This window comes from Cheilinus undulatus, linkage group 13 (genome assembly GCF_018320785.1).
Source record: "Cheilinus undulatus linkage group 13, ASM1832078v1, whole genome shotgun sequence".
NCBI classification, from domain to species: domain Eukaryota; kingdom Metazoa; phylum Chordata; class Actinopteri; order Labriformes; family Labridae; genus Cheilinus; species Cheilinus undulatus.
This window is the reverse complement of record NC_054877.1, coordinates 41,956,802-41,977,838: the sequence shown is the minus strand read 5'-3', so window position 1 is coordinate 41,977,838 and position 21,037 is coordinate 41,956,802. Positions and strand designations below refer to the sequence as shown.

Below are 21,037 nucleotides of genomic sequence, written 5' to 3'. Positions count from 1 at the left end.
CATTTCTATAAAAATACTTCATCAGCTGAGAGTCTGAACTGACTATGGTGAACAACATTAAGATGTAGATATTAAAATGACAGCACCTGTCTGCTAAAATAAAACTGTTTCCTGTTTACTCCCTACTTTTGCTTGCCTGTGATGTCACATGAGGAAACACATGCTGTTTGGGGGTTTACCATACCAAACTATACCAAACGGTACTCAATCAAACTGAAACACCTGGTGGAAATGCATTTTGTGTCTTAAAGCAATCCTCAGACCTAAATCCAATAGAAACCTTCAAAAATGCAGTTTCTGAGGCAAGATCAGGAATAGTGGAATGTAGTTCGATCGTCCTGGGCTGGAATACCTGTTCACAGGTGCTAGACGTTGGTCAACTCCAACACAGATGTGAAGCAGTTGTCAGAAACAGTGGTTACACAACTATTAGTTCAGTTATTCACAGAAAAGCTAAATCTTCAAGCTTCTGTCAGTTTGTACAGCAAATGTTAGCTACAGCCTAACATTCCTTTTTTCTTCTTTTCTGTAAAATAATAACAACTTTGATCGATTTTTTGGTTTGGAATAGAATGTGCAGTGTTCCCAATCGTTTGTGTGTGAAAATTAAAGCTATCATAAGGAGTTTGAGCTTCACTCATTTTTTTAAACACACTGCTATTATTTTGAACTAGGGGTGTAACGGTACGGAAAGTTTTCGGTTCGGTATGTACCTTGGTTTTGAGGTTACGGTTTGGTACATTTTGGGTATGGTAAATAAAGCGAATAAATAATTTTTTTTGTAATTAAATTATGTTAAAATAATAGGCTGAATAAATTGCATTTGAATTATTAAAAATGCTGCAACCTCCCTCCAAAAGCTCTTCAATGAATAAAAATATTGCATTTTTTTTTAATTACTAGATTATTTTAATTGATATATTGACATATTTATACCCATTTTTTAAACACTAAAATTTCCCAGCCAACTTGAACATATCATCTTACAAACATAAGTCAGCTTGTTAAATATGCTAATTGGTGTCTATTCTGCCGATTTCAACACAGACTTCAGCACTGGATTACTTTTTTAACCAATGGGACCTACCACAAAGTTTGGGAGAATTTTTCACAGCCCATCTAGGCAGATAAAGATGTTAGAGCCGTGTGAAATCTGAGGATAACTTCACCTATGACGCAGCTGTAGACATGCAGCAGTCCCCTCTCCCCCTCCTCTAAAGCTGACAGTTGAAGGTAAAATTAATTTGATTCACAGAGCCAGAGCACGATTGTTATAATAAAAATGATCTTAAATAATAGGAAATTCATGACTGGCTGGTGAGACTTTTTGTTGTTCCTCCTTGTTACAGTGACGTTCTTGTTTGAGTGGAGCCTTTTCGAATGCTTTGATTGGTTCGCTGGACTACTGTTGTTGTCTTTGTCCACTGTTGTATTATACTGTCGTTTGCTGTGGTTGTGTGATTGCCAGGACAGTGTGACAGCAAGTTGTTTTTTGGTTTTCTGTCCGTGTATGAGCTTCGTTCCACATGTATCCGTTTGGTACATGTCTGTACCGTACCGAGAGGCCCTTACTGTCAGGAGGGGGGGGCAGTGGGACACAAATGCAGTTAATGGGTTTCAAAAAGTTATCCAAAAAAGGATAACTACTAAAATCGCTAACGATCAATGGAGAAGGGGGAAAGAAAACAAAATCTTTATGTTGATAAGAGATAACCCAAAAGCTCCCGTATGAAATATAAAGAAGAAACTAAACCACTGCTGCCAAACAGCTGACAACAAACTGAAATCACCTGGGAGACTGAGAACACTCAAAAAGGAAATACAAAGGCCACTAGCTCAATTAGAAAAGGGAAACCAAAAAATGGCTGAGTGAAAACTCTTAGCCCTGACACAATGGTCTTCAAGTGAATGATAAACTGAGGATTTGTTATACAAAGTTTCGGATACGTTTTTTGCAAACTCGTTCAAGAAACCACCCAAGAAAACACAGAGAGATGCTCTAAAACCTCTGAAGGTCAGATAATGAGTCAGCACAGAATGCTGCAGCTCAGGTGTCTTTATCAGCTTGTCACACCTGGTCCTCATCATGGCCAATCAGCTCGCCCACACCTGGCCCTCATCAGGGCCAGTCAACTCACACACACCTGGTGTAGCACTGATTGATTCACACTGTGAGTAATCAAGCTGAATTCCCTCACATGTACCGAATCAGTAGGATACAAATACACGCACCTTTACACCCCTACTTATAAGCCACCAGTAAATTACACATTTGTCCTCATGTAATCATGCCTATTTTGTGTAGATTATACAGCATGTACCACTCATTGGTTATCCAGTCACTTCCCTCCACTTTTGCGTACCTTACTGTGAACGGTGACCCTTTCTTTCACTGACTGACACGGAGGTTAAAGTAAAATTCTGACGAGAGTTTGTAAATTACAGCAAAACCAAGTAACAATAAAGACAAGCATCTCACTGATAAGAAATCTAAAAAATAGACCAAATGAGTAAATATTTGTCATAATCTGGCTATCCCCTTTTTTAAGAAGTTGTCTAACAGGAACGGTGTTATAACTCTTGTCAGATTGTTTGTTCTGCTGTATAAAGTTTTGTTATTCCGCTCCTGATGATCTAACTGAAATTATGTAACACAGAGGTAACTGAGTTTCTTTCAATCAAAAGAAAGACCTCTTACCTTTGCCTGAGTTATTTCCTGTGTAGTCTGTGCTGTCCTGCAGGGCAGCAGCTTGTGTCCGCCCGTTAGATCCTTGCCTCAGCCCAGCAGAGGAAGTCTGGCTCTGCGCTGGTGGTACCCTCTGGACCAGGTTCCCCTCGCTGCCTGCCCTCATCAGCCTCTCTCCGATACGAAGCATGCATGAGCGATTCCCCTGCAGCTCCTTCCTCATGCTGGGGCTCTTAGACCCCGCTGATCCGGGGCGACCCAGACGAGGAGAGGACTTGGACATCTTTCCTGCTGGGCTGAGGAGAGCGTTGTTTAGGTACTGCAGGGTTAGTGTGAGTCCCTGTTTCCTTTTATTCTTCTGCTCTGCTTCCTCCTTCCAGTCGTGGCTCTTTCTCCTCTTCTTTCTGTCTCTCTTCTCCTGGGTCCTTCTTCATCCCTATCGTCTCTGAACCAGCAGACTTTCCCCGTGTTAGCCGCAGTGATCTCTGCTCATTGAGCGTAAATCCAGTTCATTCTGTGTGATTCCTTCATCTTTCTGCTGCTGTGTTCGTGTGAGCAGTGTGCTCCCTCTGAGCCTGAACTCCTCTGGGAGAGCTTTTTCTCCCCAAGCTCACTCCTCTTTCTCTCTGTCATCTCATGCTCCTTCTCTTCTCCCTCTCTTCCTCTCACTGTGACATACATCTTCTCCTTTTTGTGTCCTTCTGTTGCTCTTGTCTCAGCTGTGTTTGCTGCTCACATGATGTCTCTGCTGTTGTCAGATTAGCTAATCTGAGTTGATGTCTCAATCCTCACATTAAACTAAAACTGTCATCTTCTTTTCCTTCATCTTTTTCTGCTTCTTTTCATAAACCCACCAAAGTTCAGCTGCTCTTTAATCTTCAGTTCTCTGAAATTGGATTTTTTTTTTCCATTTGGTTGTTTATGAAATTATAAAACTAGATAAAAATGCAATTTCAGCTGAAATTGTGTGGGGATGCTGAGAACTGAACTGTGGGAGAACTGCTGAAAATAGCTGAAAAAGCAAAAAGTAGCTGAAAATAGCACAAAAATAGCATAAAGTGCCATAAAAGTAGCTGAAAATGGCATTCAGTAGCGAAAAAATGATATAAATAGCTGAAAGTAGCCTAAAATTACTGGCAAATAGCTCAAGAATAGCTGAGATTGGACTAAAAATAGATGAAAATAGCATAAAAATAGCTGAAATTGGAATTCAATGGCTGAAAAAGCATAGAAATAGCTTAAAATAGCTGAAAATAGTGGAAAAATAGCTGAAATAGTAGAAGAATGTGAAATCATTGCTCAAAATATACAATTTAGTTAACAAAAAAAATTGAACACTGCCTTATTGACAGAGTAGCCTCTTGAGTCTTAAGGCTGAAGGTGGTGTAGATATTGTTCACAGCAGTGTAACTCAACGCTGCTCAACCAAAGAGCCAAATTGTTGAAAAATACCTTTGCAAGAGCCACAATCTAAATGGTGAAGCAAACACAGCTTGAAGTACAATAACAATAAGTTAAAGGTGGCAAAAATAGTCAAAAAGCAACAAAAATTGGTGAAAAGGGGTGAGAATAGGGAGAAAAAGTGGAGAAGGGGTCAGAAAGTACCAAAAAATGGGTAAGAAGTGACAAAAAATGAGTTATAAGTGACATGAAATGATCCAAATGTGGCAAAAAATGAGTGAAATTTGACTACAATGGGCAAAAAGCAGTCAAAAGTGGCAAAAATGGCCAAAAAAATGAAAACAAGTGGTATTTAGAAGCAAAAGGTAGCTGAAATGGGTTACAGGTGGTGAAAAAGGGCAAAAATATGATACAGTGGCAAAAATGGGCAAAAAAGAGTGGTATCTAATGGCAAGAGGTAGCTTAAATGGGAGAAAAATGCTAACAAAAATGGTGAAAAGGGGCACAAAAAAGTGGCAACAACAAGTAGCTAAAATGGGCAAAAACTAGGGAAAAAGTGGTATTTAATGACAAAAGGTAGCTTAAATAAGTGAACATTGGGAGAAAAAATTATGAAAATGGGCATAAATGGGATAAAAGTGGCAAAAAATGTGTAAAAAGTTGCAAAAAAACCGTTTCTTTACCCTTCCAAAGCTTCTCTGGGAGATGTGGGAGTTAGCTCTTCCACTTAACATGTTCTGTGCACTCAAGAAAGACTTACAATTATGTCTCTCTCTGTGAGAATATGTGGTCCTGTCACTGTTATTCTTGAATAAGAGTTGTTTCCTCATCCAGTTCTGCTCTCAGTACATGCTGTCCTCCACCAGGGTCCCCTCAACACAGACAAAGGGAGAGGGTTTCCAATCTGAGGGCCTCTGATTTTTATCTCCATTTTTTGCACATGATGTGGTTCTGTACGCTTCTTCAGGTTTGCACTGGCAGGTGGGTGCAAAGTGGTCTGGATAAGTGTCAGCACCTCCAAGTCCAAGGCTGTGGTTCTCTAACAGAAAATGGGGGTTGCTCCCTTGGATGGAGAGTGAGTCTTTGCTCCAAGTGAACGACTTCAAATATCTCACGTTTTGTTCACTGTGAGGGTAAAATGGGGCTTGAGTTTGACAGATGGATTGATAAATTAGTTGAATTATTGATCAAACATTTAGATTTACCCAACTTCACAGTAAAACAGGGTAAAATACATGGTATCAATGCATGTCCAATAAGGACTTCAGGATTTTTGCCACCATTTTTCTTTTTACAGACATCTAGTTGATCCACTGAAAACTGCCCCACGACCCACATTTGGGTGGCCATCACTCATTGTTGATCCCTCCATCCCTCCGCAATGAATATAAACAAATAAAAATCCTAGTAAATCATCAAAAAGAGGGATTTCTCAGAAACAGAATCAAAATGATTGGCACCATAAATACTATTTTGGCACTGTAGCAATGGTAGGCTCTGGCGCGCTCACCTAAATCAATCGAAACACTGAAGAGGGTGCAAGAATAAAAGCTGTCTCTATACCGTCGGCTTAAAAAATACAGACAAATATATTTAAAAGATTCTAATTGGGCAAAGTATAAGACAAATAAACGGTTGAGACTTCTTGAAGCAAAGACTCACTCAGTAATCTTCCACTGGCACTGCGTCAAAGACAACAAGGATGCACGTGAAGAAACATTACTCTGCAGCAAAATAAATAAAAGACGTCCTGCTCTGCTGAATTAAAACAAGTGTAGACTACATGAACTGTGTTGAGTCCCAGGTGTTTTGTGCCTTTCATTAGGACTGGTAGGGGTATTTGACGTGGCACAGCACCAAAATCTTTGTTTTGATTTGTTTCAGTAGGTATCAGACATGCTGGCACCGGTGCCATATGGTAGCAGACTTCAGTCCTCATCCCGATACAAGCAGCTGAAGTGAGTTTCTAAAGGAGGACGGCTGGGCCCATTAGTGACGAGGTGAGGAGCTTGGACATCTGGACAGAGCTTAAAGTGAAGCTGTTGCTCTTTTGTATCAAAAGGAGCCAGCTGAGGTGGTTCTTTATCTGACCAGGATCTCCCAAGGTCTTTCAGGCAACCTAAACTAGAGGGAACGCTGGAGCAGCCCAATAATTACCCATGTAGCCTGCATATACCTGTGGATTCCCCTGGAGTAACTGGAAAATGTGGCTGGGGTGGGGGATGTCTGGTTTGACTTGTTTAGACCGCTGCCACCACAATCTGACCCTGGACAAAGAAAAGAAAATAGATTAATCTTCCTGTAGGAAAACAAGTCTTTGTGCAACTACTACATCAATCCCGTATGAGCATGATTGTGATGGCTATGGGAATCACCACTGATTGACACTATTGATTCAATTCCAATTAAGGTCCCGACTTTTTTTTTTTTTTTTTTTGCCTTAATAAGAAAGAGATTATCGGAGAATTAACGTTGGAAATTGTACAAAGAACCTTCCCACCAAGCACATTATTAAAATGATGAACTGAGAAAAAGTGAGAGTTAGTAAGTAAGCTATGATGTGTTCAGTCATTTCTTGGTCCCTCAAAGCATTTTCAACAACATTGACAGGAAAAATGTACCCTAACTCTGTCCTACAGGGCTGTTAGGAGGCTGTTTTAAGCTGGTAGTGTGCTGGATGCTTGATGACTCATGCTTAATTATGCCTTCATGCTATTAGGACATGCTGCCTGCTGTCAGCTTTGCCTTTCTTTTTAAATTGTACCCAAAATAAGACACTTTTATTAACCGAATTAAAAATGCTGATACAGGCATCTTCAAGCGACAATGTGAAATCTTTTTTTTAATTATTTACAAAATGTCTTTGTCTTTGTAGCACTTCACATTTATATGCATTTCCCTTGTAACGGGGCTCTTTACAAGTATTTATTTCTTTTGCTTCACTTTTCTTTTTTAGCTAAAAAACAGAACATATTCAAAACCTATTTCAAGTGAGTACAATGAAATATAACAGGTAAGCATTTAATACACAAGCAGAAATAGTTAGAATTAACTGATTAAAATACAAAAATCAATGTTTGTCTTGTATTTTTTCATTAACGACTGTCTTAATTTTTGAGAAATTGATAAACATATCAAATTTAACCACAAACTCAGACAAAAACAGTTTCACTGTCAGTCTTCCTTGGTTGCTCTGTCTAAACAATAATCTGAGTGAATTGCAGTGACATTGACCCTCTGTGACACCATGACCACCGCACAGCTAAACTAGCTTAAAACATTGTCTCAGTCATGGTCGTACATGTCCATAATTTGTTCAAAAAATCTCAACCTTCGGTTTAATTACTTAAAAAGGCAACTTAAATCTTTACAAATGTTTTTCAAAGACAACCACTTCATAACATTAAGTTATATTACCTTAAAAAGGAAATATGAGAGAAACTGTTGGTACACCATCTTCCTCTGTGGCAGCTTTAGCTTCATTTGACATCGGCGCCAACAGCTCCCCCTTGCGGCTTTTTAAGGCATTACTAATCAATCACAAGGCTCATCAAACTGGTAGATCCCAGATAAACATCTCTGACAAGAAAATATCCTAACGTGCAATACTTTCAACTAGAAAAAAGGGCTCAGTTCGTTAATGTCATCATATATGACTTGACTTGCTGCTGTCTTGGCCAGGACACTCTTGTAAAGGACATTTTTAATCTCAATGAGGCTTCCTGGTTAAATAACTTTAAATAAAATACATAAAATAAATAAATAAAATATATATATTTAAAAGTATATGTAGGCTATATAAGTATCCATAATAAGTAAGTGTACTATACAGTACTATAGTAAAAGTACAGTTACTCTGGTTACTTAAGTAGGGATAAAAGTGTTGATTTCAAAATGGACTCAAAAAAGTACAAGTACCAAAAATTTAAAAGAAAAAAAAAAATGAATACATAAATTTGAGAAAATGTAATTAGTGTTTTTCCCGTCTTGGTGGTTTTTGGAGTACAGGCATCAAATTCAAAGTATGTGCATATTCCAAAAAATCTGATGGAACATTAACTACCGTGTCTTTGTGCTGCGTTCTTTAGAATACATAGGTTGAAAACTGCACTCTGTTTTTATTCACATTTTTACAGTGTCCCAACTTTTTGGGACTTTGTAATCCGACAGTCATGGTAGGGAAGTAAAAGAAATTGTACAGAGTTGAATTTGAAGTCTGGACTAAAACAGCCTGTATTTACCCCCCCCCCCCCCCCAAATGACTTCAGAGGAGAAGCTTATTTCTATACTGAAATTCAAATACTGACTCTGAGAGATTTTATGATGCTTCTAAAGTCCCCTTAGACTTGTGGGGGATTTTATTATCATTTATTGTCTCCTAAGGTCGGGGTGTTGGGTAAACACGTTATCTCCTATTCATTCTTTCCTGTGTGGCCTGTCAGGTACTTTCCACTAACTATGTGGGCTCCACTTCCTCCTCTATGATCAGACTGAAAACACAAAGGACATGAACTTTCTCTTTCAGTTCAGCCAACAAATGGAGCAATGTTACATTTAACCCCAAAGAGAGATATTTCTTTGCCATTCAGTTTTCTATTTTAAGCCATTTTGGCTGTGTTGTTGTCATTTCTCAAGTTTGCCAGGGGATTTTTTTTTTTTTTTTTTTTTTTTTTTTAGAATTGTTGTCTCCGTTCCTTAAATTAGCTTAAAATTTTTCACAAAAATTAGCCACATTTGTTTGCAGCCACAAAAAAAAATCCCACTGAAAACCAGTGAAAATGCCATTTTGATCCTACAATTATCTTAACATAGACTAATGCATTCCTCTGTTAAGATTTCATTTTGGACTTCTAGCTTTCAACTTTTACATTTTTAATTCTACACCAGATGGTGCTACTTTTCACGTTCAAAGTGTGCCTCAAAATTTCACACTGTTTACTGTTTTCTGCAAGAGTGCCTTGCTACTGGAACAATAAATGTGTCACTGTTGATGTCGGATAATGGTAACCTGGCACATAAGCACAAAAGCACAAAAGCCAAGGGGCTGGCACTTTCAAAGAATTTTTGGGGGTTTCAGACAGTTTAATGCACTATTTTTGTGCCTTTTTACATAAAAATTTTAATTCAAAATGCCAAAAAAGATCTATGCAACATTTAGGGAAAAATAATGTTGCTCAACCTAAAAAAATACTTAGTTGATAATATTATTTTTTCTTAACCTAACTGAGCTAAAGTATCATTATCACTCTAAAATCATGATACATCATGCTGGAGTCCAATAATCTTTACTTCTAACTCCTAAAAATGTCTGAATTGTATATTTTAAGTTACTGCATAGGTTGGGGAGGAATTTGGTGAAAAAGTTTACAACTGAAGCTCTGTATTTTCAAACAAAGCAACAACTGGGGTTAGAGCAGGGGTGTCAAACTCAATCACAGCAGGGACCAGATTCTGGATTCAGGACTAACCTGAGGGCCTAACAGGGTCACCATTTTAACCATAAACTGTCAACCTCATTTCATTAGTAATAAAATATGAAAAAAAAAAACACTTAGCATTGATGATAAATGACTTTGACACTTAAAAAGTTAAAAATATAAGTTTAAAGACTCACAATCTTAGAAAAGTGAATTTATTAGTTCAAAAAGGTCAAAACATCACATTGAAATTGAAAAAACACACCTTTTTTTAATGGCAAATATATTAGAAAAAACGTCAAAATCATGAGTTTAAAAGGTCAAAATATGAAATAAAATGTGTAATCATGAAATTAAAAGTCAAAATATGAATCAAAATTTTGAATTGTAAGTCTAAAGGCCAAACTATGGGATTACGAAGTCAAAGTTTGGAGTTGAAAATATGAGATAAAATACAAAATATTTGGTCAAAAAGGTCAAAATATCACTTAAAAATTAGAATTATGAATCTCAAAGCTCAAAATATTATATGAGAAGTCAAAACTATGAGTTGAAATGCTTGAAGTATGAAATTAGAAGTCGAAATCCCAAGTTTGAGTCCTAATTGTGTGATGCAAAATTGAAAATGTGAAATTAAAACACAAATTAATTTCTTTGCCCACATTCCTGACTTCTTATCTAAATATTTTTACTCCTTACTTTTTCAGATTTTATGACTTAACAAGGATATCTTAAATCATTAGGATAAGTTCACATTTTTATACTTGAGGAAATCTGCAGACCTCATACTGATGGGCCAGTTATAACAGAAATATGAAATCATCTTGCAGGTTGGATTTGACTCCCCGGCCTTAAACTTTGACACCTGTGGGTTAGGGATATTAATCTATTCCCAAAAATGCTGAAAAATGTACTTTTAGAACAATATCAAAAATATTTTTTTCCACTGCAGTGAGTGTATAGATATGAAAGAGTATTAATGCCATTTTAAAAAATAGCATGCATTTTTTTAAATTATTCTAAGAAAAAGTCAAAATTCTTTAATTTTTTTAGAATGAAAAAAAAAATGCTGTAACACTTTGAAGTTTTATACATAAGACTGACGTTATGCTGTCATAATCATGACATGACACCTGTCATTAACATGAATAGGGCTTTGTGAATGTTGCTAAATTATGACACCTTTACCGTAAATGTCAAGTCATCATGATTATGCCTTCCGAAAAAAAGTCAACTTTGCAGAAAAGGTGTCATTAAGTTAGCGAATGACACTTAATGGCAACATTCATGACGCCCTATTCATGTTAATGACAGGTGTCATGTCATGATTATGACAGCATAACATCAGTCTTATGAATAAAACTTCAAATAAGGTGTTACCAAAAAAGCCTACAAATGTTGTTGTTAAATGTCCCTAATCCTGCTCTCTACATAGGTTCCTAAAAGTTAAAAAAAAAAATAATTAAAAGATCTGATTTTTTCAGTTGCTTTGAAAATTATATTTCCATGCTGTGATCAGCACTGCCTTAAACAACATATTTAAAACAAACCTGAAAGATTCGGGGTTTTTAAGAAAACATTGGGGTCTGAAGCCCCATGAACCACCCCCTCGTTCCGACCATGCTATTGACCGTGTATCTTTCTATTGACTGCATCCTGTGCTGTTTGTAACCAAATGTTGTCTTATCAGTCTCTTTGACCCTCAGTCTCTTTGATCAGTCTGCTGTTACATCCAAACCTGCTCAACAACCTCCTCTCAAACCGGCTCAGCAGAGGAGAACCTCACCAGCCATGCAGTGAGCTTCTTCTCTCTACTTTCTCTGAATCAGCCACAGAATTTGGACTTCAGTTATTTTTTCATCAAAGGCAATCACTTTTCCACACAGGGCCTCTACTCACTGTCTGGAACTGTGCAATGACATGCATACCCTCTACTGTTTTTTTTTTCATGAGTTTCAAAACAAAACCACACATTTGGAGAGTTAAATGACTTATAACGACATAAAGAAGTCACTGCATTTGCCACACTATTAGTATACTAGTAGACTTCAGACTAGTCTTCAGTCTCAAGTGTTCGTTTTATCACCAAAGTTAGATAACAATAAAATACAGCACAAAGAAGGACAGCAAACAAACATGCTCTTTGCATGACTCACTAGCTGTTTACTGGAAAGGGGAGGTGTGTTCTAAGCACTTCCTTGTTGATGATTTCAGTCACAACGTGTGGGACTGGCACTGCTTTGAGTCTCTGATTTAACACAACCAGGATCTCCAGGCTTTCTTCCCTAACTTTTGTCATTTTCAGGTAGGATCAGTCACATTTGCACATTTTATCTACAGACATTTAAAGAAAGTCAACTTTGTGAGCAAATGTTTCAGTGTAAGTTACTTTCAGTTTCACATAGAGCTCAAAAAGATGTGAATGAGGATGTGTAGAATATGAGAAATAGCTGAAGGACATGGAAATACATTTAAAAATGCAAATGCAAAGTGCTCAGCGTGAGACAATAGAAGTGAAAGTGTGAGGGCAAAATAAGAAGGATGTAGAGAAAGATTGTAACTCAGGTTTGCTCGACACAGAAAGCTAAAGCTTCTGTCTGTTTGGGTGTGAATCAAGGACGTACAGGTCAAACACCTAAGAGCCCTGTCCTGTTTTTATTATTCATTTTTTTTATTATCAAGGATGTCTTTTGGTATTTGTTTTATAAAGCAGCAGCTGCACTTTATGATTCATCCTGAAAGAACCAGTGGAAAGACTTAAGGTCACAGGAAACCACAAAGCCCAACAGCCCAGGTGTTCTCACTGCCTCGTTCACCAGTATTTTAATATCAGAGTGCATTAAGCTGTCATAACATATCTCCATAGAGCTCCATAGAGCTCCATAGAACATGGTATCTGTGCATTAGAGGCTGATATGGCTGCAGGCCAGCATGGTGGCAGCAGGTTCGTAACCTTCGTTAGCTCCACCTCTGTTTCTGTTTCTAGGTCAATAGAGTTTGAGGCAGTTTCAATAGACCAATCTAGAGCAGACGTCACAGCAGAGGTGTTTGAATACCTGCGGCCAAGCCGGCCCACACAGATGTCTGGGCCACTGACGAACCCAGAGAACAGGCCCCCTCCAGCTGTGATTTAGTGATAGTGTCAATGCAAATGTGTTGGATCAGTAGCATTGGCGTTTGGATCCCGGCTAACAGTTACTTAATTCTGGAGCTGAACACTGAGTCAGACTATTATTGGGTTCTGATGCTGAAATTATTTGCTTTGTTTCACTTTTTAACACTTTTCCCATTGTTACGGCCTCTTAAAAATTATTTATTTAAACTGGGAAAAATAAGTCTCGTATCAAAAGAGACCATAACATATATAAAAGGAGACAGACAAATGGTTTGAGTTCCAAAATAATCCAAGCTTTATTTTAACAAACAGGTCAATTAATTAATTAAACATTAAACATATCAACGAAATCAAAAGAGCTGCAGCCGCCGGCCAAAAAGAACAAAAGAGGAGTGGTGGACGTGGCTGACCACGCAATGGGCCATTGGACCAGCCACCACCCCTAACTAAAACTACCTAACCAAAAGAACTAACTATTTAATCAAGAAAAGAACACAACGAGAAAACAGGACTACCGACGACTACAGCCAAACTAAAACAACAAAACCCAGCAATCTAAACATGCCTGGGGAGGGAGGAAAAGGAGAAACGGGAAACAAAACGTTTGGTTAAACCGAACGAATTAATACTAAACGAAAAAATAATTACTCAAATACCAAGGAAACAAACCTCCTCACGCGCTTCTCCATGACAGTGTCACGGGTGCCTGGCCCAGCTCTGCTCTCTCTGCTCTGCTCTACTCCCCTGCCACTCTAAATACTCCCTCTCCTCCACCCTGAGTGCTAACAGCACACAGGTGTGCTGCAGCCCACAGGTAGAGGGAGGAGGGAGACCAGACAGCCAGGGAGAGAGAGGACATTCAGCACTCCAGGACGCACGTAACACCATGCATTTTTGTCACTATGAATTTCTATTTTTCATCACTTTTATGCAAAATTCAACCATTTTTTCCTCTTGCTTCTTATCTTTTCAACTTTAAACCAACTTTTACCAATTTAAACCCATTTTTTACTACTTTAAAAATCCTGTTTCACACATTTTTTTTTTCCATCCATTGGCCACTTTAACCCATTTTTACCCTCTATATTCATTTTTGTCTCTTTAAACCCATTGTTGCTCTCATTTCTCATCCGTTTCTGCATCTTTTAAGATATTTTGCCACTTTCCTCTCATCGTTGCCTCTACTGACCCACCTCTGCCACTATTAACCCCTTTTCACCACTTTTACACCTACTTTTGTCCGTTTTAACAGCAATTCAATATTTGCTACATCAATTTTTTACTTTTGCCCATTTTGATCCCTTTTCCAACATTTTTCCTGCTGGTTTCTGCCTCTGTTAAATAATTTTTGCCACCTTCTGCTTTTCCAAATAAATAAATAAATTAAATAAATAAATAAATAAATAAATCTCTTTCCCATCATCTTTTAACAATGGATCAACAATTTTTTTGCTAAATTATAATCAACATTAACAATATACTAATTGGATTTTTCAGCAGTCTTTGTAGTTTCAGTTTTAATTGACTGGTTATTTATATTAAAATTATTTCGATAGCCAGAATTCACTGTGCTGTTCTTAATTATGCTGTTAAGCTCCTTCCATGTACCCTAAGATTCATTAATACACATCTGCTATATATGATGAAGACAGGGGTGAATGAGTAATATTTCTGAATATATTCAGTGACCAAAAAGGGCCTTAAGGGGAAAAGCCTGAGGAGTTTTGGTGCATTTTTTAATTGCACAAAAAGTAATAATCTTTCAAAATCGGTGTTGTTGCAAGTCACTGACCTATACCAGAACGATAATCCATGCACAAAAAGTCCACTTTGCATTCATCATATAGAGGAAAAATATTTTTTTGTTTGAATAAAAAGTTGCATTATGTAAATCAACTGGCATTTAGAGGGTTAAAATTATGAAAATGAATTCACATTTGCTATACATGATGAAGACTGGAGTTAATGAGTAATATTTCTGAATATATCCAGTGACCAAAAATGGCCTAAAGGGTAAAAGCTTGAGGTTTTTTGTGTAATTTTTAATCGCACAAAAAATAATAATCAAAATTGGTGTTGTTGCTAGTCACTGACATATTCCAGACTGATAATCAATGCACAAAAAGTCCACTTTGCATTTATCAAATAGAGGACAATTAATTCTTTGTTTAAATAAAAAGTTGCATTATGTAGATAAACCTGTATCTAGAAGGTTAAAATCATGAAAATGAATTCACATTTGCTACACATGATGAACACTGGGGTTAATGACTAATATTTTTGAATATATCCAGTGACCAAAAAGGGCCTTAAGGGGAAAAGTGTGAGGTTTTTAAAAAGGGGGCCTGAGGGTTAAGGTATTTCATGATTCAACACGCCGGAATTAACAAGGCCTGAGTGTGGCTAGTCTAAAAATGTTTTATGTCATTCTTTATTTCAGATAAACTTACCTTTGTTCTTAGTTTGTATTCAGAATTTAGCTGTCAAACTAGAAGTTGACTTCACAGGTAAAGCATGCAGTAATTTCTCCTTCCCTCTCGTTCGCAGTGTGTCATCATGGCGGCTACCAGCTGTGTTCTGTCTGAGGACCAGTTCCTGTGCTGCATCTGTTTGGATGTTTTCACTGATCCTGTCACCATCCCCTGTGGACACAACTTCTGCAAGAAGTGCATCTCACAGCACTGGAACATTAACAGTGTGCGGTGTCAGTGTCCTTTGTGTAAGAAGCAGTTTCAAACCAAACCGGAGCTGCCCGTCAACACTTTTATATCTGAGATGGCATCTGAGTTCAAGCAGTCAGCAGGAAAGAGAAAGCGCTCAGACTCAGAGATCAAAGCTGCCAAACCAGGAGAGATCTGCTGTGACGTCTGCACTGGAACCAAAATGAAGGCCGTGAAGTCTTGTTTGACATGTTTCGCCTCCTACTGTGGTATCCACATAGACTCTCACATGACTGCTGAGTCCCTTCAAAGACATCTGCTGACTGATCCTGTGGGCAACATGGAGACCAGGGTATGTTCACAGCATACAAAAGCCCTGGAGTTGTTCTGTAAGACCGATCAGATCTGCGTGTGTGCTCAGTGCATCGTTTCAGGGCATGTGGGTCACAAAATTTCCTCCCTGAAAGATGAATGCGAAGCAAAGAGGGACCAGCTGGAGCAAGCAGGCATAGAAATCCAGCAGATGATCCAGGAGAGACAACAAAGGATCAGACAAATTGAACAATTAAAAATGCACAGTAAGGATGATGCAGAGAGAGAGATAGCAGACGGTGTTCGAGTCTTCACCCTCGTCATGCAGACTGCAGAAAAACGCCTGAACACGCTCATCGAGACGATTGAAGAGAGACAGAAGATGACGGAGAAAGAGGCTGATGGCTTCATTAAAGAGCTGAACCGAGAAATCTCTGCACTGATGAAGAAAACTGCTGAGATGGAGCAGCTCCTACACTCCCAGGACCATCTCCTCCTCCTGCAGACACTCTCATCCATGAACTCTACTCTGAGCACCAAAAGCTCCACCCCGGTTAGGATCTGTCCACCGTCATATGAGGGGATTGTGGTGAAAGCTGCGGCTGAGCTGGAGGAGATTCTAAGCAGAGAGAAGAAGCAGCAGCTCCTTGAAGCCCAGCTGAAGAAAGCCCAGCAGTACGCAGTCGATGTGACCCTTGACCCTCAGACAGCCAATGCCTGGTTAGTCCTGTCTGATGACAACAAACAGGTCTGCTGTGGTGAGGTGAGACAGGAGCTACCAGACAACGTGAACAGGTTTTCTCTTTATGCCAACGTCGTTGCACAGCAGAGTTTCTCCTCAGGAAGAGCTTTCTATGTGGTTCAGGTCTCGGGGAAGACAGACTGGACTCTGGGAGTGGTCAAAGAATCCGTTGACAGGAAGGGAACACTCCCATTAAGCCCAATGCATGGATACTGGTCTGTGGGTTTAAGGAATGGGAATGAATACCTCAGTCTATCCTCTCCAGTGGTCCGCCTCAGTCTGGACTCCAGGCCTCACAGGGTGGGGGTTTATGTAGGCTATGAGGAGGGTCTGGTCTCCTTTTATGATGTGGATGCTGCCGTTCATCTTTACTCGTTCACTGACTGCAACTTTACAGAGAGACTCCGTCCTTTCTTCAGCCCTGGCCTTCACCATGGAGGAGCAAACTCAGCTCCTCTCATTATTTTACCGGCCAACCTCACTGACTCAGACTTCTTATGAAGTTCATGAAGAGGAGTTTGTCATTTCACAGGAGAAAATCGAAGGCTTAATGTGACATTACTATGTTGGGTAAAACTACTTTTAAAAGTCACTCGTTATATATCCTCCTAAGACCCCTTATTTGGGTCAAGTAGAATCTGATTAGGACAAAACTTAAGCTGGATCTTTAAAGAGGAAGTAGTTTTAGGATGTCTGCACATGAGGACAATAACCCAATCTTACTGCACAATAAAAAAAACAAAATTATTTCTTCACTTTTAGGAAGTCATTTTGGCAAACAATGTGTTTTTCCACTTAAACTTCTTGAGGTCTTGGAAAATTTCCTTTAAAATGATTAGAGATTTCCAAAACAAACAAACAAAAATCCCCCCAATTCAGAGGAATTCCCCAAAATTTGAGAGAAATTTCAGTGAAATTCTTTATCATATTTTTAAAAATCCCATTTGAAAAACCCTTTAACATTCCCCAAATGTCTTTTGAATAAGCACAAATAATTTAATAAAAAAAATGTTCCTAATAATTCCTTAAAATTTCTAAGCAAGTACCCTATAATAAAACACAAATTCAACCAAAAATGATAAATTCATTAATTTTTAAATAAGTAAAAATTATCCACTTCCAAAAAATACACAAGAATATGTTCCCAAAATCCATAGAAAATTCTGGAACAAAACCCTCCCCCAACAACTCAAGCATACCAAAATATCCAAAAATATTCCCCAAAAAATTCCACATAAATTCCTGAAAAAAATCAAGCAAGTTCCCTAAAATTTCAAATAGAGTTCCTACCAAAAAAAAAAAAAATTAAATCATATTCCGAACAATTTACAAATAAATTTCCCCAAATATTTCCATGGAAAAAAGGGAAAATTTTCCTGAAAATTTACCCCAAAATTTCTAAAATTTAAACTAGATTTCTGTGAAAATTCTAAATCATCTTTGTTAAAACTCTATTAAAAATCCATAAACAATTCCCAAATGTTTCACGGAAAACATTCTGAAGAAACCTGAGTATTTTGATCAAATTTTTCCCCTAAAAATTCCATAAAATTTCCAAGCAAGTTCCGAAATATAAAAAAAAAATCAAAGGATTTTTCAATGGGAAAAATTTAAATTTCAAAGAACCCAGCCCCACAACAAAAAGAAAATCCCTTAAATTTCCTGAAATTCCTGGAAAATTTTGTTGTAGTCGTTATAGTTGGGAATAGGGCATCCGTTCAGGGGAGCAGAATCTATTTTCGTTGGCTTGCATCTCAGCTAATGCAAGGATTTTACTGAAACTGAGATGTCAGTGCTGAAAAGCTGTTAAAACCTCCACTGAGTGATTACTGTAAACTGACAAAGAACAAAACATTAACAGACTAAACAGAAGAGGACTGGACTGATGTCTGCACGTCATTAAAGACTGAAAAATGTTCCTGCTCAGTTGCTTGACATGTTATTCCCAGACATCATTAGCTACCTGGTTGAACTGCCTCATAGGAGACAATAACAGGGCGCTGCCATTTAAAGGTAACCTGACATGTTAATGTGTTACATACTTGTTACTCATGTTGGTGATACTCTCCAGAAGGCAGGGCCGCTGTACTACGGCTGAGTTTACGGCTCATGACTGCAGTTTAATAGAATAACAGGGCTGTATGTTACAAAGGGACAGCAGGCGTTTTTTTCAGTAATAGATAACTGTTATGAAAAAAGGTACAACCTAAAAGAATACTGGAACTGCAGAAGGACTATGTTATGTAACTTGCTACAACAAAAAGTAAACTGAGTACTCTAGCAGCTGCTGGTTTATAGGGGCCAAAAACAGCAGAGCTGGTGTCTTTGATTAAGTTTGGGCAGATAGAGCACTTAATTCATTAGTAAAGAGAGCATCGAGGAGAATATGGTCAGTGTTTCTGAAACTTTTCTTCTGATGACCCACTTTTTACAAGGAACAAGCCATAGTCACCCAGCGCTTATTATTGCTGATCAAGTCAGCCTTCTGTGCTGTCCTCGGCTGGTTGGTTGAGCTGATGGCTAGCTCTAACTTAATGTTGTTAATTCTGCTCTCAGTCTGACCCTAATTTGGTGCTCTCCATTTAGAGTCTGGGACGAGCCACTACCTCTGTCTGTGAACGCTCTGCCCCCTAGGCCTTTAGAGACTGTCTAGTCTGGGACAATGCACTTCTCTTTTATTAGTCAAGCACCCACAACTATGACTTTAGCTCTTTAGCGTCCAGTAGCTTGTAGAGCCTTGTTTTGTGTTAGGAGGGTGAATATTTTGGGGTGGAGCTCCCTCATGTGGCTATGTGTGCTGCATAAATGTCCAATAATGTAGCAAAGACTGTCTGAAACCTGGCCTAGGAATGAATGGTTTATACAGTATTTGTCCTACCTAAATGCACTTTAAAGGATGGGCAGCACTGCATTATAGAACTATTTTTGTGTTTTTTGTTTTGTAAGATGCTCATTAATTCTTTCTCAGGTGACCAAAAGTGCAAGTGAAGGTTTGTTTCTATATCCTATGTTGTATTAATAAAATGTTTTTTATAAATACTGAAAAAAATCTATGATTTGAAAAATTGTCTCGATCCATTAAAAAGTCATGGTGATATATATTGAGACACAAGCCACTCAGATCATTATAAGCCTTTTATACAGGCCACCTGAAGCTTTGAAATATTTATGGTAGGCTACTGTAATATATTTTTTTAAACCATCCTTTGCACAATGCCCCTAAAACTATTAACCCCACTGGATATTTTACCCTTTTAATTAAAAATGATTCTTTAATGTCAAAATGGAAACAGATTCCTCCAAAGTAATGTCAATCAATTAAAAATATGCAAAGTAAAATAAGTGACTGCATAGATATTCACCCCCTTCATGTCAGTATTTAGTAGAGTCACCTTCGGCTGCAATCACAGCTCTGAGTCTGGGTGGATAGGTCTCAGTCAGGCTTGCATATCTGGACACTGCAATTTTACTCCATTCTTCTTTACAGAACTGCTCTAACTCTGTCAGGTTGCACAGGAATCAGGCGTGAACAGCCCTTTTCAAGTCCAGCCACAAATTCTTTATTGGATTGAGGTCTGGGCTTTGACTCTGCCACTCCAGAACATTCTCCTTGTTGTCCTTAAACAATTTCTGTGTAGCTTTCTCTGTATGCTTGGGCTCACTGTATTGCTAGAAAATAAATTGACTCCTTAGTGGTAGTTCTCTTGCAGTTGGAATAAGATTGTCCTCCAGGATTTTATATTTTCCTACTTTCATTTTACCCTCTACCTTTACAAGCCTTCCAGGGCCGGTGGCTGAGAAGCATCACCACAGCATGATGCTGCCATCATACATCACTGTAGGGATGGTGTGTTTGTGGTGATGTGCAGTGTTTGGTGTCTTTTCAGATGGCCAAAAAGCTCCCTTTTGGTCTCATCAGACCAAAGGATTTCTTCCACTTGACCATGGAGTCTCCCATGTGGCTTTAGCTGAACTCTAGTCCAGATTTAATCTGAGTTTTGTCCAACATTGGTTTTCTCTTTACCACTCTCCCATAAAACTTGGACTGGTGAAGACCCAGGCCAACAGTTGTAATCAGAGTTGCCCCCATCTCAGCTGCTGAAGCTTGTCACTCCTTCAGAGTAGTCATAGGTGTCTGTGTGGCCTCTCTCACAAGTCTCCTTCTTGCACGGTCACTCAGTCTGTGAGGACGGTCTGATCTAGGCAGATTTACACATGTGCCATATTCCTTCCATTTCTTGATGATGGATTTAACTGAACTGGGGGATGTTCAGTGCCTTAGGAATGTTTTTTCTCTGAGTTGGTTAGAGTGTTCTTTTGTTTTCATGGTGTGATGGTAGCCAGGAATACTGATCAACCAGTGACTGGACCTCCAAGACACAGGTGTCTTTATACAACAGTAACTTGAGACACATTCACTGCACTTGGGTGATCCCCATTTATGCAATCAGTTACTTTACATTACATACTTTTATTTAATTGACATTACTTTGTAGAAATCTATTCTCACTTTGACGTAAGAGATTGTTTCTTGGAATTTGTATGTCCCGCTATTGTGCTTTACACGCCAAATTAAACGCCTGTTCTTAAATTAAAAAAAAAAGATAGTAATTGTTGCTTCTGATCCTCTTTGGTTTACACTGTCATGATGAGATTTTTACTCGACTTTCAGCATATGCCATGCTGCACAGCATAACCAGAGCA

The 21,037-nt window shown here is 38.4% G+C and overlaps 2 protein-coding genes across 3 annotated transcripts in view; one reads left to right on the top strand and one right to left on the bottom strand.

Moving 5' to 3' along the window:
* Nucleotides 1–2,876, bottom strand: part of LOC121520246 (sickle tail protein-like) — an 87,832-nt gene extending 84,956 nt beyond the window's left edge. Inside the window, exon 1 of the mRNA XM_041803621.1 lies at nt 2,699–2,876. Within this exon, the coding sequence (XP_041659555.1) occupies nt 2,699–2,876 (178 nt within the window). The remainder of the gene's footprint in view (nt 1–2,698) is intronic.
* On the top strand, nt 2,717–19,575 carry LOC121519553 (E3 ubiquitin-protein ligase TRIM21-like). 2 transcript variants are annotated; one of them, XM_041802294.1, is made up of 2 exons: nt 2,717–3,018; nt 15,167–19,575. In XM_041802294.1, exons 1-2 carry the CDS (start codon nt 2,875–2,877, stop codon nt 16,832–16,834), a joined length of 1,812 nt encoding a protein of 603 aa, XP_041658228.1. In that variant the 5' UTR covers nt 2,717–2,874; the 3' UTR covers nt 16,835–19,575. The 2 variants fall into 2 exon arrangements, with proteins under 2 accessions (XP_041658228.1, XP_041658229.1); XM_041802295.1 differs by lacking the exon at nt 2,717–3,018 and adding an exon at nt 11,712–11,809.
* Nucleotides 19,576–21,037: the final 1,462 nt, after the last annotated feature.